The 16,757-nt window shown below is 37.6% G+C and overlaps 1 protein-coding gene across 1 annotated transcript in view; it reads left to right on the plus strand.

The window, feature by feature from the left end:
- Positions 1-16,757, plus strand: part of megf6b (multiple EGF-like-domains 6b) — an 89,776-nt gene that overhangs the window by 69,798 nt on the left and 3,221 nt on the right. The window contains exons 12-35 of the mRNA XM_055160979.1: positions 370-492; positions 1,002-1,166; positions 1,634-1,765; positions 1,853-1,981; positions 2,213-2,341; positions 2,738-2,872; positions 3,321-3,455; positions 3,848-3,973; positions 4,356-4,487; positions 5,254-5,382; positions 6,055-6,186; positions 6,601-6,729; positions 6,978-7,106; positions 7,514-7,642; positions 8,156-8,284; positions 8,955-9,083; positions 9,813-9,941; positions 10,481-10,609; positions 11,284-11,415; positions 11,496-11,624; positions 13,063-13,191; positions 14,093-14,221; positions 15,635-15,763; positions 16,493-16,621. Coding sequence (XP_055016954.1) covers positions 370-492; positions 1,002-1,166; positions 1,634-1,765; positions 1,853-1,981; positions 2,213-2,341; positions 2,738-2,872; positions 3,321-3,455; positions 3,848-3,973; positions 4,356-4,487; positions 5,254-5,382; positions 6,055-6,186; positions 6,601-6,729; positions 6,978-7,106; positions 7,514-7,642; positions 8,156-8,284; positions 8,955-9,083; positions 9,813-9,941; positions 10,481-10,609; positions 11,284-11,415; positions 11,496-11,624; positions 13,063-13,191; positions 14,093-14,221; positions 15,635-15,763; positions 16,493-16,621 — 3,147 coding nt within the window. The remainder of the gene's footprint in view (positions 1-369; positions 493-1,001; positions 1,167-1,633; positions 1,766-1,852; positions 1,982-2,212; positions 2,342-2,737; positions 2,873-3,320; positions 3,456-3,847; positions 3,974-4,355; positions 4,488-5,253; positions 5,383-6,054; positions 6,187-6,600; positions 6,730-6,977; positions 7,107-7,513; positions 7,643-8,155; positions 8,285-8,954; positions 9,084-9,812; positions 9,942-10,480; positions 10,610-11,283; positions 11,416-11,495; positions 11,625-13,062; positions 13,192-14,092; positions 14,222-15,634; positions 15,764-16,492; positions 16,622-16,757) is intronic.

A 16,757-nucleotide genomic window follows, 5' to 3' on the forward strand; every position in this document is an offset into this window, starting at 1 on the left:
GCCGATCCCTACTGAACTAAACTTAAAAGGTAGCTGTTAACTTGAAATCTTCCTCTATATGTCATCACAATGTGGAATGGAGCATTTTAAACATTGGAACTGTAGAAAGGTTGAAGCATTAAAGGGTTACTCAAACATGTGTGAACGAAATAAAACACAACTGTGGGTATATTTTTGAAGAGGTAAAAGATTGAAACTCACAAGAGTAAATTTTGCGTAATATGGGACTTTTAAGCCCTGTGAGGCAACTGCTTTTGTGATTTAAGGTTCCACAAAAATGAATCAAACTAAATTGAATCATTTATCACCAACTATATATCTATCTTTAAGAGCCACCTTGCTTTGCTTTTTCCTGTGTTGTATTCGCAGATGTGGATGAGTGCTTGGCGTTGAATGGGGGCTGTGATCACACGTGCCAGAACAGTGCGGGCTCCTTCCAGTGCTACTGCCGCCGGGGCTTCAGGCTGGACGAGGACCGCCTCTCCTGCTTCCGTGAGTCTCATAATCACTTCAAGACCAGGCCCAAGGGAGTCAGTGCAACAAACCTGCTACAGTGGAAAACCTGCTTTAGTCACAGCCAACAGCTCTCTGCCAAAAAACCTTATTTACACCATTTGTACTATTTACACGTACTGTATTTCCTGATTGCCTTATTTTCTTCACACAACAGATGCTTGCTATCATAATATTCCCACTTGCATAATCAGTAACACATCAAAACAGTTTGGATTACAGATGTGAGTTATACTGACATGTGTCTGCATTGACACTAACAAAATGCTATTGTACAAGCGGCAGGTGCGTTATAGTAAGTTTGTTTTGATTTGTTTGAAAGTTTGAAGGATTTGATACAGCTACATTTTTATAACAATAAAGCAATTTAATCTAATCTTAATTTAAGAATCTTGTGATGAGACAAGACAAGATCATTCAAATCAGGAAGGAATAATTTGCCTGAAATAAATATAAATAAACATGTAGTATGGTGTGTTTGTTTTCAGCTCTGGATGACACCGTGGAGGCCCTGTCCGGCACAGGGGCCATAGAGCTGCCGTTCCCTCAGTTGACTCTGCTCCACGACTACAACCAGCCGCTCGATCGCTATGACGACTACGAGGATGACGAGGGAGAGCTACGAGCAGAGAGCAACCTGGAGGAGAAGTTTGGTGAGATTGCATATAGTACTTTTTAATAGATTTGGCTGAGCTAAAATTGGAATTGTAACTATGTGCACTAACGTAAAGATACACTGAGTAACTTTCTTGATGGGGAAGGATCTGCTGTCTGTTTGGAGATGTTATTGCTTTGCCTGTAATGTTCCACAGCATGGCATTAAACTTGTCTATCTTTATGGAGAAGGAATCAGGCCAAATTATGTCAGAGTATGTATTTCAAGGTATTTTTGAGCAATAAAAACAAAATGTAATAAATGCCTGATAGATAGATTTAATGCCATACTGTGGAAAAACAATTTTATTTACCTTATAATCTCCATGCAGACAAGATAACCCCCAAAACACTTGACAGAACATATAGTGCAGGCAGGAGCACATGGAAAGTAAAGCAATGAGGAAAAAAATATTAGGGTTGCCCTGATGAATTTATTCATTTATTTTCAATTTTTCTTCCACAGTTTGTCTGGACGACACTTTTGGTCATGACTGTAGTCTGACCTGTGATGACTGCTCAAATGGAGGGAAATGTAACTTACAGAAAAACAGCTGTGACTGTCTGGATGGTTGGACTGGGGTCGTCTGTAACCAAAGTGAGGACCAGATCTGCTCACTCTGCGCTGTCTGCCTGTATGTCCTTTTAGAAGTCCTATCATTCTTTTAATCTGTCTCATCTACAGCCTGCGCAGAGGGATATTTTGGTCGAAACTGCTCTTTTGTCTGTAAATGTAAGAACGGAGCCAGCTGTGATCCTGTGACTGGGAACTGTAAATGTCCACCAGGGGTCAGTGGAGAGTTCTGCCAAGATGGTGAGTCTCTAATATATCATATCTTTTGAATGGTTTGCAGCCCTCAAAATGTTGCATACGACAGGGAGCTCTCTCATGATGTCATTGCATTTTCAAGAGTCTGCCCATGGGTTTTGTGTAATAAAAAAATCTGACCATTATTATAGCAATTAACACTTTAAAACTTCATAATCTATCTAGTGAATTAAAATTTGGAACCTATTCATAAAGTATTTTAATGTTTCTATCCAGGCTGTCCAAAGGGCTTCTATGGTAAACAGTGCAATAAGAAATGTAACTGTGCCAACAATGGACGCTGCCACCGCACTTATGGAGCATGTCTGTGTGACCCGGGGCTTTATGGGCGCTTCTGCCATCTGCGTAAGTACATGCAAAAATTCATATCAATCTCTAAGGACATGTTTTAACTTGCACAGTTATATTAATATCAGAACCGAACTGGGGCTAAACCTGGGAGTAAAGATGGACTTGACCTTAGTCAACATTAATAAAGCATGAACAAACACTTAATAATTGATTTGTTCATTTTGAATTGATGATTCTGTCTTAACTACTTAATTAAGGATTAAGTTTTTTGTTAGGATTAGTTTATTAACGAAGTAGTTATTAAGCCTCAATCATTCCTTAATCATTCTTCAACTATTTGTGCATGAATTTAGTCTTTGCTCATGCTTTATTAAGGCTAATTAAACTGTAGTTATTATAATGTATTACCAATGTACTTTCTGAAAATACACTTTGTTTTTGTCCTTTCAGCGTGCCCTAAATGGACATATGGGGCTGGTTGTTCAGAGGAGTGTCAGTGTGTACAAAAGAACAGCCTTGAGTGTCATCGTCAACATGGCACCTGCGTCTGCAAACCAGGTTACCATGGAAACATATGCAAAGAAGGTGGGCACAAAATGTTTAAGATTAAACATGTCACTATGTTAAACCTATATCACAATGTCTACTGCTGTTTATAATTATCTTGAAAAGGGAAATACTACAACATTATCATTATGGAATGTGAAAAAGTGATTTAAATTATGTTAAAAAATGTTTGCCATGTCTTGTTGCCATTTTGGCTCTAGATGCTATTGGAAACAAATAAATATCAGTATTACATAGGTTTTCAGGGTATTTTGAGCTTTCCTTTCTTCGATTAGTAACCATCTCTCTATAAGTTTGTTAAAAAAAAAAAAGTTTCATAGATCCAATATCTGTGCTGACTGCCCTGATGTTAGTTGTCAAAAACAACTGTGACCAATTTTATTAAATTTTTTTCTCTATATACTTCATCTTGAAGTTTATGTTGCATTCAAATCTCCGATGTGCTGTGTGTGGTACTGTGCTGTAGAATGTGCCCCTGGGTCTTATGGGCCGTTGTGTGCCAAAAAGTGCAGCTGTGCTCCGGGAGTGTCCTGTGATCATGTGACCGGAGAGTGCCAACGGAAGTGCCCCCCAGGACGCCACGGAGACGACTGTGGTCAAGGTGGGTGGGCCACAGCAGATTTAAACACTTTAACCGGGTCTTTTAAGGTGGTGTTGGGTACGCTGATATTCACTCATCCATTTACTGTTATACTTGGACTAGACAAACTTTATTAATATCAAAAGAGAAATAACTTGGACACATAGCTTACAAATTACAATAACAAAAAGCAAATTAAATATAATTCTAAATTTGTTTGTACAATGGCTTTGGTAATCTATTTTTCATAAGCATGAGTTGTTGTACAGTTGTATGGAGTACAATGTCATGATAACTGTTCACAATAATAACAATGTAATTCAGTTTAATCACTTGACATTACTGTTTTCATGACTACTTTTTCACATCAGGCTGAATGCATAACAAGCTCACATCTGTGTGTTCTGCTGCAGATTGTCCAGGTGGGTTTTTTGGAGCAGGCTGTGTCCAGTCGTGTAACTGCACTGGAGCTCCCTGTGACCCAGTGACCGGAGACTGTCAGTGTTTAGCTGGAACTCTGGGAAAACATTGTGAAGACGGTGAGTAAAAACATTTCTTTAAATCACCATATTCTTATCAGTCACCATATTTGTATTAATCTTCATTTTTGGTAGATTTTTTTCTAATGATGTTGTTTTTATATGCTGTACCACTTAATAATAATTTAAAATGTTGCCCTTTATAGACAGTAACTCAATTGATAGTGTGTGAGTAGTGTGAATGTGTGTGTGAAGGGATGAGTGGTTTCTTGATTTAAAGCACTCTGAGTGTCTTGAAGGTAGAAAAGCACTATCTAACCATCAAATACAGCACAAAGTCTTCATTATGCCAAAACAGTTTATCTTAATATTACACTAGATCATAATTACCCCAAAGCTGGTATGATATTGGTATAATAATCTGATTTGTATTATGTTGCAGTGTGTCCCGATGGCCTGTGGGGTCCTGGCTGCTCAGAGACCTGCCCTCTTTGTGAAAATGGAGGAGCTTGTAACAAACATGACGGCTCATGTAACTGCACGGCTGGATTCATGGGAAAACTGTGTGAGAACTGTGAGTACAAAGTATATTACATAGCATTTTCTAACAGCTATTAGAAGTATGATTTGAACCTTGGATACCTGATTTTCAAATCATGAAAGGAGGATGTAGGAAGGTTTTTAAATTAATCTAACTTGTCCCTAGCTGTTACAAAGCACTGGCATATTGTTAATATCCATGTGCATTATTCTTTGGGTACATACGTGTCTTTAGAACAGCTTTTGTGAGGCTACTTTTGGCTCTTACTTCTGGGTCTACGAGAGTTTAAATATTTGATTATTAGATGCAGAACTTAACCAACTCATTGCTTACATACAAGGCACCTTAAGGGACTTGGAAAAGAGGTTTAAATATTGAAATTATTATCTCTACCCCACTTGTATCTGTACGAGCTGTGGCTGATTAGAAGTACATTTGCAGAGAATAGCATAAAAATCATAGTGGCATTTTGATGAGATCAGTAAACGAACTTGAGTAGCTCAAAACAAAAGCCTCCTTTCAGCAGCTTTAGGTATTTTGTGTTAAATCGTTATCGCCCTGCTCTATTTGGTAGATCATAAGGTATTGTAAAGTTATGTGAGCCATAAAACTATACATCAAAATAACAAAACACTTGAAATGCCAAAGACCATTTATTTTATCAGAAAACCATCTTTCACATGTCCTTCCCATGGCAGTGCAGTACTAGACGGTCATGGGTAACTGGTATGCACTTTTGGATGGGGAAGGAGATAGTTCTGGGACATTGCAGTAGTTCGTAACAGTTTATTTCTTGTAGCCTGTCCCAGAGGTCGTTACGGTAACGGCTGCCAAATGAAGTGTGTGTGTGAGAACAACGCTCGCTGTGACCCGGTGAGCGGACTCTGCACCTGCGCTCCAGGCTGGACCGGACACAACTGTCGGAAAGGTAATTGGATTATACAGGAATATGTCTAAGATGAGGTGCATGGAATTTGATTTGAAATACCATGATTTTAATTTTAATTTTAATTTTAATTTTAATTTTAATTTTAATTTTAATTTTAATTTTAATTTTAATTTTAATGCTTCTGGTGGAGCGTCCGTCACCTGCTTATTTCTATGAATATGTCATTGCTCTGCCTGGAATGTTCCACAGTATGACATTAAACAGACCTACCTTACACGTGTTCAATTACAGGTGGTTTTATTGCTCAAAAATACCTAGAAAAACAGCCATTCTGACTGGGAGCGGCGTTGCTTCTCCACAGATCTGACCTGTCACTTGGTCTGGTTTGGTCTACATGAAGATAGAAAGGTTTAAAGCACTACTGTGAAACATTCCAGAAAAGCACTTGACAGACCCTCCACCTGAAAAGTTTCACAACACACGTTTAATTAGATTTTTTATTATGTTTTTTACACATAATAAAAAAATGAATTCATCTCTTTTGACTTCTATGGTACAAGTAGCAATTACAATACAATATACTTTTTTATATCTTATGTTAGGAATAATTATGATCATTTACCTGCAACAATTATTTTTTTCAATTCAGATCAATTCAAATTGTGAGCCCTATGCTATGACACAACATTCAATATTTGCTTCTCTGTGCAGTGTGTGATGTTGGCCACTGGGGGGCAGGCTGCGCTCAGAGCTGTGACTGTAAGAATGGAGATGGCAGTTGTGATGCTGTGACTGGTCAATGCAACTGTGAAGCTGGTTACACTGGACAGCAATGTCATCAGAGTACGTAGCTCCTATATCCTTTATGTACAGAATGTAAAGTCCAGACCTATTACATCTTTCCATTGTCTCATGCTTATTCACAGCAAAGAACACTAAAGTATCTCACATCTTCTTGTTTCTAATAGCTTCCAAAATCTCCCCTTCTGCGCCTCTTCCGTAGGCCTCTTGTCTTGCACTTCTAACCTCATCATAATTCTAGCCACACATTCGCAGTGTTGGGAAAAACAGATATTTTGTTACAGAATAGTGAGTAATACCTGCTTTGAAGTTCCGTAACCTGCATATTCATTCTCCTGCCTTTGTACATGTCCAAACAATCTGAACATTTGTAATTCCTAATTTCCAATTCATTCATAATATTACATCAGATCTTTTTTAAAAATCATATCTGAACAATGCTGTATAATTTCTCAGAGTGTCCAGCGGGGATGTTTGGTCTTGGGTGTCGTCATCAGTGTCAGTGTGACAATAACGCACAGTGTGATCATGTGAGTGGAGCCTGCACCTGTCAGACTGGATGGACTGGCACCTACTGTGAAAAACGTACGTAAAGGTCTTAATCCAAGCACATGTCTCTATTAGTCTGTTAAAAAATGTTATAATGTGTATTGTTTTATCATGTGTAATATTCTAATACTTTTTGTTCACTTGCATACTTAAGCTAATGTCTCGGTTATATAATTGTACTGTTGTAAAATTTAATTTCTCGAGACAGTTTCAAAACAAATTCATTGTATGGTTTCTAACATTGTTGAATTGAGCAAATTGTAAAGTGTAGTTTTTGGTCCCAGCGTGTCCTCAGGGCTTCTTTGGCCTGGACTGTCAGTCAAAATGCTCCTGTTTAAATGGGGGCAGGTGTGATCATGTGACTGGGGTCTGCTCCTGTCCTGCTGGCTGGGTCGGCACTCGCTGCAACCAAAGTTAGTATCTATTGTTTGTTTTATTTATTTTGGCTTAATTTACTTTTCCAGATGGGTAGGATAGATGTTTTCAGAAAAGAAACAAAAGCTTTTGAAATTGTCTGAACGTACTGTGTGTGGATGTACCACATAATAAAACCCAGCTTTTATAGAAATTAATCTAACTTAAACAAGCTTATTTCAGACAATACAATTTTTGCATTTCCACTTTGACCTAAAATAATATAGTTCTCTATGCATTCTATAGACCAGTGATAGACCAGAGCAGAGGCTTTGTGAAGTATATTGTGTCATTCATACTGAAAGTTATAGTAACAAAATTCAAAGCATGTCTGCAGGTCACTCTGAGGTCAGGACAGTGATCGGACAGGGTTCATTGGGGGGTAACCTCTTTGTGTCTTTGGCAGCCTGTCCCACCGGGCACTATGGCGACGGGTGTAACCAAACCTGTCACTGTGGTAACAATGGGGTCTGTCATCCTGCCAGTGGTCAGTGTGTGTGTGCCCCGGGTTGGAGCGGTCCCAACTGCACTGAAGGTACTTTCTCATCACATTACATCATCTTTATATGGGACTGATGAGATGAGGTCAAAGGTCATGGCAGTAACATGCACTCCCACTGGTTTAATAAAGCATAGAGCAATGCAATCATAACTGAATCTATGAAATCATAAACTGTCATATCCTGACATATGATATGAGGGATGTTTTGGGTTTATTTCAAGTGTTTTTTTGTTTTGTTTTTTTTTTTTCGTAAAAGTTTTAGCTGTAGAATGTCGTAACCCACAGTGAGAAGCTTATTCTAGTATCTGACTGAATAATTGGCTTGACAATCAAAATACAAAATGTAAACATAAACAAGTTTTGCATTCATGTCAAGGATGTTTTACATTTTTAACAAATACACTACAATTATTTTCAGTCAAATCAGTGTTTAAGTTCAATATGTTTATTTGACATCTTTTGGGTCTCTATAGGGATGGGTAATATGAAGTATCTAATAAAAATATACCTACCTTTAATATAAGTTATGTGCTCATTTTTTCCTAGAATGCCCTGTTGGGTTTTATGGAGCTGAGTGCCAGCTGCTCTGCTTGTGTGAAAATGGTGCCACCTGTGATAAGACCAGTGGGAAGTGCACATGTGCCAGCGGGTGGACCGGGACAGCCTGTGAATTGGGTAAGGAGAAAGGGGTCATTTTTAAAGGGATATAGTAGCATGTAGAGTAGTAGATATAGTGACCATAATTCTTCTTTTCTCCATGGAGATGTTGTTGTTTTACCTAGAATATTTGCAAAATGGCATTAATCTGAAAAATGGTAATCACCATGGAGAGAAACTGGGAATTCTGCAGTTAGAAAGTCTGTAATTGAATAAATGAAATTGCCTAAAGAAAACTTTATGGACTTAGTACATTTTAGTGTTCATTTTTTATTTCACTAGCTTGCTAACAGTGCTTTAGAGTTACTTTCTGGTTTGCTGATGATAAAAGCACTTTACAAGTAAATGCAGACAGCATTCAATCTTATTTTGATCCTAAGAGCTGCATTATATCAGCAGTATATCTGTACATGAAAATAAAATTGGATACAGCTTCTTTTAACCAGTAGTCATTTCTACAATCTGTTGAAATATGCATCTTGAGTAGATTCCATTATGTCCTCTTGTCATGTCTATGCGCCCGCTAAGACTTACTCTAATCCTGGATGCAGTGTGAAACTTGCTGGTCCTGCACATTTTTTATAGGAAAACCACAAATCACCATCTCAGCAAAAAGCTTCACTGTGGAGCTTTTCATCATTGTATTGTGTGACATCTCCAGTTTTATTCTTGTGTTTGTGTGGTGTAGAGTGTGTCCTGGGACGATTCGGGGCCGACTGTCAGCAGCAGTGTGAGTGTGAGAACAGAGGCCAGTGCGACAGGCAAACAGGACAGTGCCTCTGTGCTCCGGGATGGGTTGGACCCCGCTGTGAAAGAGGTGAGGGGCCTTGGATTGAAACAATGGCAAATTAAATAACTACAGCTTTCATTTGAGTGATTTGTGTAATGAATGGACAACACAGCATATTCATGAACTATTCACTAAAGTGTGCCTTGATAAATGCCTTTATGTTATTCTTGGTCATAGAGGTTACAGAGTTCATAGCTATTTTCCTACAGTGTTTAATATGAATGATACATCTGTGTAATACCTCAGTTATCCACATAGGTCCAATGGCAAAAGGAAATTTATTTCTGTCATCTAGACAAGAGTTTTAAGAGTGATTTAAGAGTGATTCAGCACTAATCTGTTTAGCTCTGTAAATCACTGCCTTTTATCTGTCTGAAGAGAGGAGCTACATACTACATACCCGTACACGTAAATGCACACTAGTTCATACTTATTCATTCTTAAAAATCTTGTAAAAGTTGACAGAATTCAATTTACAATGGTTTAATGTAAGTGAACAATCCAGGTTTAAAACAGGGCTACTTCAGAGTAACTATGTATAACTTTACTTCCTTTACAGAAAAAAAAAGAAAAAAAGCACTAAAGAAGTACTACACCAGGACTACTACACGAGTACCTCCTAAACCAGCAAAAATCAAGCAAACCAAGTCTAAACAAACTTTATTAAATAAACCAGTTCTTAAGCAGGAATAAACAGGGACTGAACCAGGTCTTAATCAGGACTAATGTAAAATATGTGTCTTCATGTGTTTTCAGCGTGTGAGCGAGGCTGGTTTGGGGCGGGTTGCAGAGACAGGTGTCAGTGTTCTCATGGAGCGTCCTGTCACCATGAGACTGGAGAGTGCCTGTGTCCACCAGGCTGGAGGGGCAAACTCTGTGACAAAGGTACAGCAAAACTTTATTTAAAATCCTTCAGAAATTTTACTCATAATATATTCACTCCTAATGCTCAAAGCTCACAAGGTCTAATCAGCCCAATCAAACATGGCACTGTGCATTTAAAACACATGCAACTGTAACAAGATCAGCATCAAGTTTATTTTATTGATTAAGATGGCTGTGCTGCTGTTTTGACCAGGACTCCCTTGATAAAGATATTGGTAATCTGAATAGGACTTTCCTAGTGAAATAAAGGTTAAATACATTTTTAAAAAGCCAACACATATGATTAACTTTATTTGAATTAAATAAAAAAAAATAAACTCTTGTAGAATAAATGTATGGATGAATTTAGTGAACTCTGACATTTGGTTATTTTCTATTTGTCCCACAGTGTCAAAATGTGTCAGTGCTCCACATTTTCAAACAGCTCATTACATAAACATGAACAGTAGAGAGATGTTACATTGAATGAAACCCATTTGAACTTGTGTAGAACATGATGTCCTTTGCCTTTGAGTGTTAAGTGTGTGTTTTGCTGTTAGCTTGTTTGCCCGGCTCTTATGGGATGGGTTGCACCGAGCGCTGCAGCTGTGCCCATGGCATGTCCTGCCACCATGTCTCAGGAGAGTGTGGATGTCCTGCTGGACGCACAGGGAACGGATGTGAACTCAGTGAGTGCCCACTCCCCTACTGTATGTGTTATGAGGACACGTTGGACTACTATTACTATTAGTTGTGTTTTTTGTATTTTTTTTTTTTTAGAATAATAATTATAGAAAAATACAATCTAATGAATAATATGCAGTCATTTGTTGTGTGACAGAGAGAGCCCAATTCCTTACCAGAAAAAAAAAATCTTTTGTTTTAGAACACAAGGCCTTCTACATTTTTTATATTTGCTTTATTTAGAGTCAGTTGTATTTACTTTAGAATTTTCCTTCGGGCCATTTCTTGGTTAAAGCTACTGTAACAATGATGTAATGTAGGTTTAGACCAAGTTTAGACCCAGAATAGTCCTGTTACAGACCTGGTTTAGATCTGGTGCTACTCAGAAAGCCAAAATTTCTTTTAGGTGGTAGTTGGTGTAAACATTTTGAGAACATTGTTGTAGGATGTAGATCTTGGCCTTCACCAGACCACAAATGTAAATACTTCCCAGAAGAAATGTTTGAAATTAACATAAAATTACAGGAGTAAAGATAATTGTAGTACAAATAAGCAATATATCCTTTCACTATTGTTTGACTGTTTACCTAATTAATTGAATCTTTTGAATTCCTCTGAAGTGACTGCTACTTTGAATTTTGGCTACAAAGGTGATACTGAATTGAATGATGTGTTCTAGCTTGTCTCCCCGGAACCTTTGGACAGAACTGTAACCAGGTCTGTCAGTGCTCTCAGACAAACCAGCTCTGCCACCCGGTGTCAGGAGTCTGTTACTGCGCCCCAGGTTTCCAAGGCCCAAGATGTGACCAGAGTATGTAAAGCTCTATTACGGAACACATTTCAACACATATCTATATTGCTTCCATTGTTTCCATATTTGTGTTGTCTCAGTCTGTGCAGAGGGCTGGTACGGTCCCAACTGTGAGCGCCGCTGTCAGTGTGAGAACGAAGGAAAATGTGCACCCTCTACTGGAGCCTGCCAGTGCCCCGCAGGGTTCATAGGAGCTTACTGTAATATTAGTAAGTATCAAAGTATCAAATGTTCTTATATTATGTGTCACTAGGAGTTTTTAAATACCTATTCCACCTAGAATAATTTATATGTTTGGAAAGCAAATTAAAGCCATTTTAATCCCCATGGTTTGCATTACCACTTGAGAGTAAGACCTTGCTAGTACACTGAAGAATAAAGCAGATTAAATAAGGCTAAAACAATAGCTGCTGCTTCAAAGTTGAGCAGCATTTTGGTGAAGCCAAATTGATAGCAGTTTTATTTTTGAAAACATTGTTAACGGTGCACTGTGTAACTTTTCTGCTGGAGGGTTGTCTCTGCTTGTCTCCATGGAGATGTTATTGCTGTGCCTGGAATGTGCTAAAATATGACATTAAAACAACTTTAATTGAATGGACACTTTTAGTTGTGCACTGTGAAATATTCCAGACAACGCAATAACATCATCACAGAGACAATCCTCCCCAAGGAAAGTTACATAATGCACCTTTAAGCTGTTACTTTTGAATGATATTAAAAAGTGGATCAGAGGGTATACAGACTTGAATGAAACAAAACACAACTCCAGGTAGGTTTTACCTGAAATTACATGTACAATCTAAACAAAACTACATAATATTGATCTTAGATGGTGGCTATGCTCCCATTGCCCCCATTTAAATTGATATTTGAGGTGCCGCTACTGAGATGTCTTTCTTTCATTTTTTAATTGGGGTCTTTACTCAAAATTAGAACTCACTGAGTTTAATTTTTGATACCAGTCACTGGCACACCCATTCTTGTTTACTACTTGGCTTTTGCGATTTCCCATGCTCTGGATGCAGTTTGAATTCATCCCTCGCCTACATTCTTTATATGCTTTTACAAAAGTACACTGTGTGACTTATTAACAAGCTTATTTGTTGAGACTTAACTCTGCTTGACATAAAAAGGTCCATTTTCATACTATGATTATTCATGGTTACAAAAGTAGCCTACACTTTAGATTAAGGAACTGCAGCATCACTTCATAAACTTCAGTGATAAAGCCTTTGTAAATGTGTTTATGAACCCGTCTTCTGTTATAGTCAAATTAAGCATGTTTATTAAAGGCTTGAATACAACCCATGAATCACTTGGTTTGTTGATAATAATATAATAAGCAGTTTATTAATGCTCACACTTGTTTGGTTGTTAGACACCATTTTAAAACTTAACTGTTCATTGTTCTGGTAAACTGAACCACATGTTTAGACTATTTTAAGTATAGAGGTGAAAAAGCATCAGACTGCACTGTACATGAAAAGATCAATAAAACATTTTATAATATTTCTTAGGCTCAGTTTCTCTATAGAGGTGTAGATAATGATGGTAACACTTTAAAATAAGGTTCCTTAGTCTTAAGAAAAATATGACTGGGCTAAGATGATTGATGAGTCCTGACACATACACTTCTCCTGTGTTCAGCGTGTCCATTGGGTCGGTATGGAGTGAACTGTGCATCTGTGGCACGGTGTTCGGAGGGAGCCCAGAATGACCCGGTGACTGGACGCTGTCTGTGTCCACCAGGAAGAACGGGGCATGACTGTGCACAAGGTGAGGACTATTTAGACTGATTTGTGAATTACTATAATGAACTAAAAATTACACCAAACCATACATTTTGTTCATTACTTCTGTAGTTTTAGGGATCACTTTTATCCATATTGGTTTATTTTTTGTTATTGTTGTTACGGCGTCTGCTGCAATTCACACCTTACAAATATTTAGGCTTTCAAGGTGCACTATGTAACTTTTTGAGCTTGTTTCTATGGATGTGTCATTGCTCTGCCCAGAATGTTCCACAGTACAAATTAAACAGCTCTAACTTACATGTTTTATATATCAAAACTACATAGAAAAACAGGCATTCTGATTGTGAGCAGGGATGCCTCTCCACAGATCTGACCTGACACGATGCACCTTTAAACAATATTGATGTTAAAAATGAGATCTATGTATCTATATATATCTTTCTCTATTTTCTCTTTTGCACAGTTTAACCACATATCCATGGTTTTCAGAGTGATGAAAAATGTTCCAGTTGTCATGGAAATCAACATTTTAATAAGATCAAATACACTGTCTTTTTAATCTTGAAAAGTCCTCACAGTGGCACATAAAAACTGAAACTCATGATTAGCAGAAACGCCATGCTCTCAATAAATAAGAAGAACTTAAGAACTGGAGACAAACTGTTAAATGAAAGAAGATTAAAAATTCCAGCTGCTGTTCTTCGCTGCGTTGTTCATACAAATCAGACTTGAGCAAATCTGACACTTCAAGGCCAGCCTGAAAACATGTGCAAAATAAATTAGATTGAAAAAAAAAATGAGAAACACCATGGCAACAAACTCCAGTTCTCTCTCATTTCTTTTACATATTATTCTCCAATTGCAGCTCCTCTTCTCTGTTGGCTTTTGCAATGTTTTAATTTAGCTGTTTGCTGCTCCCTCAGGCTGCCCCCCGGGCCGCTTCGGAGCAGGCTGTTCCCAGGTCTGTGAGTGCAGTAATGGGGCGCTCTGTGACCCAGTGGGAGGGGCCTGCACCTGTGGACTGGGATGGACCGGGGAACGTTGTGATACAGGTAACAGGATGGGACAGTCTGGCTTGGAATATTTTAGGATTTAATATGGTCAAAAACATCAGTACCCAAATGCTTATTAATGCCAAAACTATTCAATAACTAGATACTCATTTAAGTGTCAATATAGAAAAAAAAAATCATAGGAAAAAAATCTGACATTTCTTAAAAAAAAATAAATAAAATCAAGATCAAATTGTCATTTTCACTGTTCTTGAATTACATTACATTGTAGTATTTTTTTTTATATTGAGTATTTTTTGTTATCGTTATGGCTTTGATATCGGATTTTCCTTGGTATTTAAATCTATTTTGAAATCTTGGCATTACAAATGACTATAATTAAGACTTAAAGGTGTACTATGTAACTTTTTGGACTTTTTTACCTGCTTGTTGCTATGGCTATGTCTCTCTGTCTCTGTCTTTCTTTATGACTATGTTTCTCTGCCTGGAATGTTCCACAGTATGACATTAAATAGCTCTACCTTATGTTTACCTAGAAAAAACAGATGCTCTGACTGTGAGCGGGGTTGCTTCTCCACAGATCTGATCTGTAAATTGGTCTGGTTTGGTCTCCATGAAGATAGAAAGGTTTAATGTCATACTGTGAAACATTCCTGACAAAGCAATTGAGTCTCCATGGAGAAAAGCATTTGACGCAACCTCTGTCAGAAAAAGTTACACAATGCACCTTTAATTAAGTTTCTACATAGAAGACTTTATATTCTGTCTGTCTGGATACAAGGAGTATACGGTAATTACCGGAAGTATATGTTCATTCTATAACATTAAATTATTATTACATGTAACACACTGTTATATTTATAGCCAAGGCTCATTTGTAATGTCCCTAGAAGGGCATTAGGAAAACCACAATCATTTTATATTTTTTACGTTATACAAAGGCAAAACATTTCATTTCTATAAACATGCAAGTCCTTCTAACTTTGATATTTATTGATACTAAGAATAAGCCAAAGTTAAACCAAAGAATAAATCAAAATGTATTAATGAAAGGCTAAAGGAGGTGTATTAGAAGCCCCAAGCTACAAAACAAACTTAATTGATCAATTACTTAGACACGGAAGCTCAAAAATAAAAAAAATAAAAACATCTTAACCACAGATCAATCATGTGGTCAAACTGATCTCTTTGTTTATGCATGATAAGCTCACAGTCTATGATGATAAGACAAGTTCCATTATTAAAAATGTCAATCAGGACTTAACCAGGTCAATGCATGATTCAACAAGAGATGAACCAGCGCAGACAGACAACACTGATTAATTGTTCACAGCAGTTTGCACCTACTTTTCTTCTTCATAATTACCAGCCCTGCTTTATGTCTTAACTTTACCAGAGCCCCAGTGTAAAAGGTGATGATGGTTGTTAAGTATCTGCTGTTCTTCGTCACAGAGTGCTCTCCAGGCAGATTCGGAGCTGACTGTCAGCTCAAGTGTAACTGTCAGAACAACGGCACCTGCCACAGAGTGACAGGAGCATGTGAGTGCGGCCCTGGATTCTATGGACATGTGTGTGAGCATGGTGAGTCACTACAACTATACAGGGAACCAGTGCAATAAGTCAATATGAATTTTTTTTTTTAAATTTCAGGAAAATCAAATTTACATGAAACACCACATGTCAATTCCTGCTGCAGAGGAACAAAGAATTTAGTCTTGGTACATTAAGAGGAATTGTCTAACAAAGCCAATGTGGACCATTCCATGAATGTAATATCAATACCTGGAGAAAACCATGTAGGCGTACTTTCTTCCCATTTTCTGTTTTCATTGATTTTTGACTGCATAATGCATACATGTTTACTCTTGCATTTGAGTTTGAAAGATTCTGATAACCTCTTTATATTTTACACACAATACATGAAGATGTTTTGCAGCCATGGTTGAAACATGTTGGCTTTGGCCATTTACATAAAAGCTTTTTAACTATACTTTTCCTCTTGCGACTTTTACTTCTTTGGAGTGCTTGGATTTCGTTATGTTTAAAACATGAAGAGGTTTGTATAATCCTCCTCTTGTACAGGTATGATCCATAACAAGAGAAATAATACAATTTGTCATCTGTATAAAAGTTTTAGAATTAATACATTTTGTAATATGTTGAGTTAAGAGAACATTTCAATTCTTCCAATGGTTTTTACCCAAATAGTAAACATTGTGCTGGATAAAGAACATCCCATTTTACTTGGATAAAGATCAATTTCGATTATACAAGTCATATTTCTAACCTGAAGCTCTTCTGGCCCCTCAGCCTGCCCCTCTGGTTTCCACGGCGTCCTCTGTCAGCTCCAGTGTGACTGTATGAATGGATCATCGTGTGACCCAGCCACTGGTCTCTGTATGTGTTCACCTGGTTACCATGGAGATCGCTGTCAAAGAGGTACAATTTCACATATTTCTTCCACAGACACATGTTGTAAATATTAAAGCTTTGCTATGTAAGTTTTATGGCTAAGGTCTGCTGTCTGCTTGTTTCAGTGGACATGTTATTGGTTTGTCTAGGGTGTTCCAATATG

This window comes from Boleophthalmus pectinirostris, unplaced genomic scaffold (genome assembly GCF_026225935.1).
Source record: "Boleophthalmus pectinirostris isolate CB_2022bp ecotype Guang Dong unplaced genomic scaffold, ASM2622593v1 HiC_scaffold_3, whole genome shotgun sequence".
Lineage (NCBI taxonomy): Eukaryota > Metazoa > Chordata > Actinopteri > Gobiiformes > Gobiidae > Boleophthalmus > Boleophthalmus pectinirostris.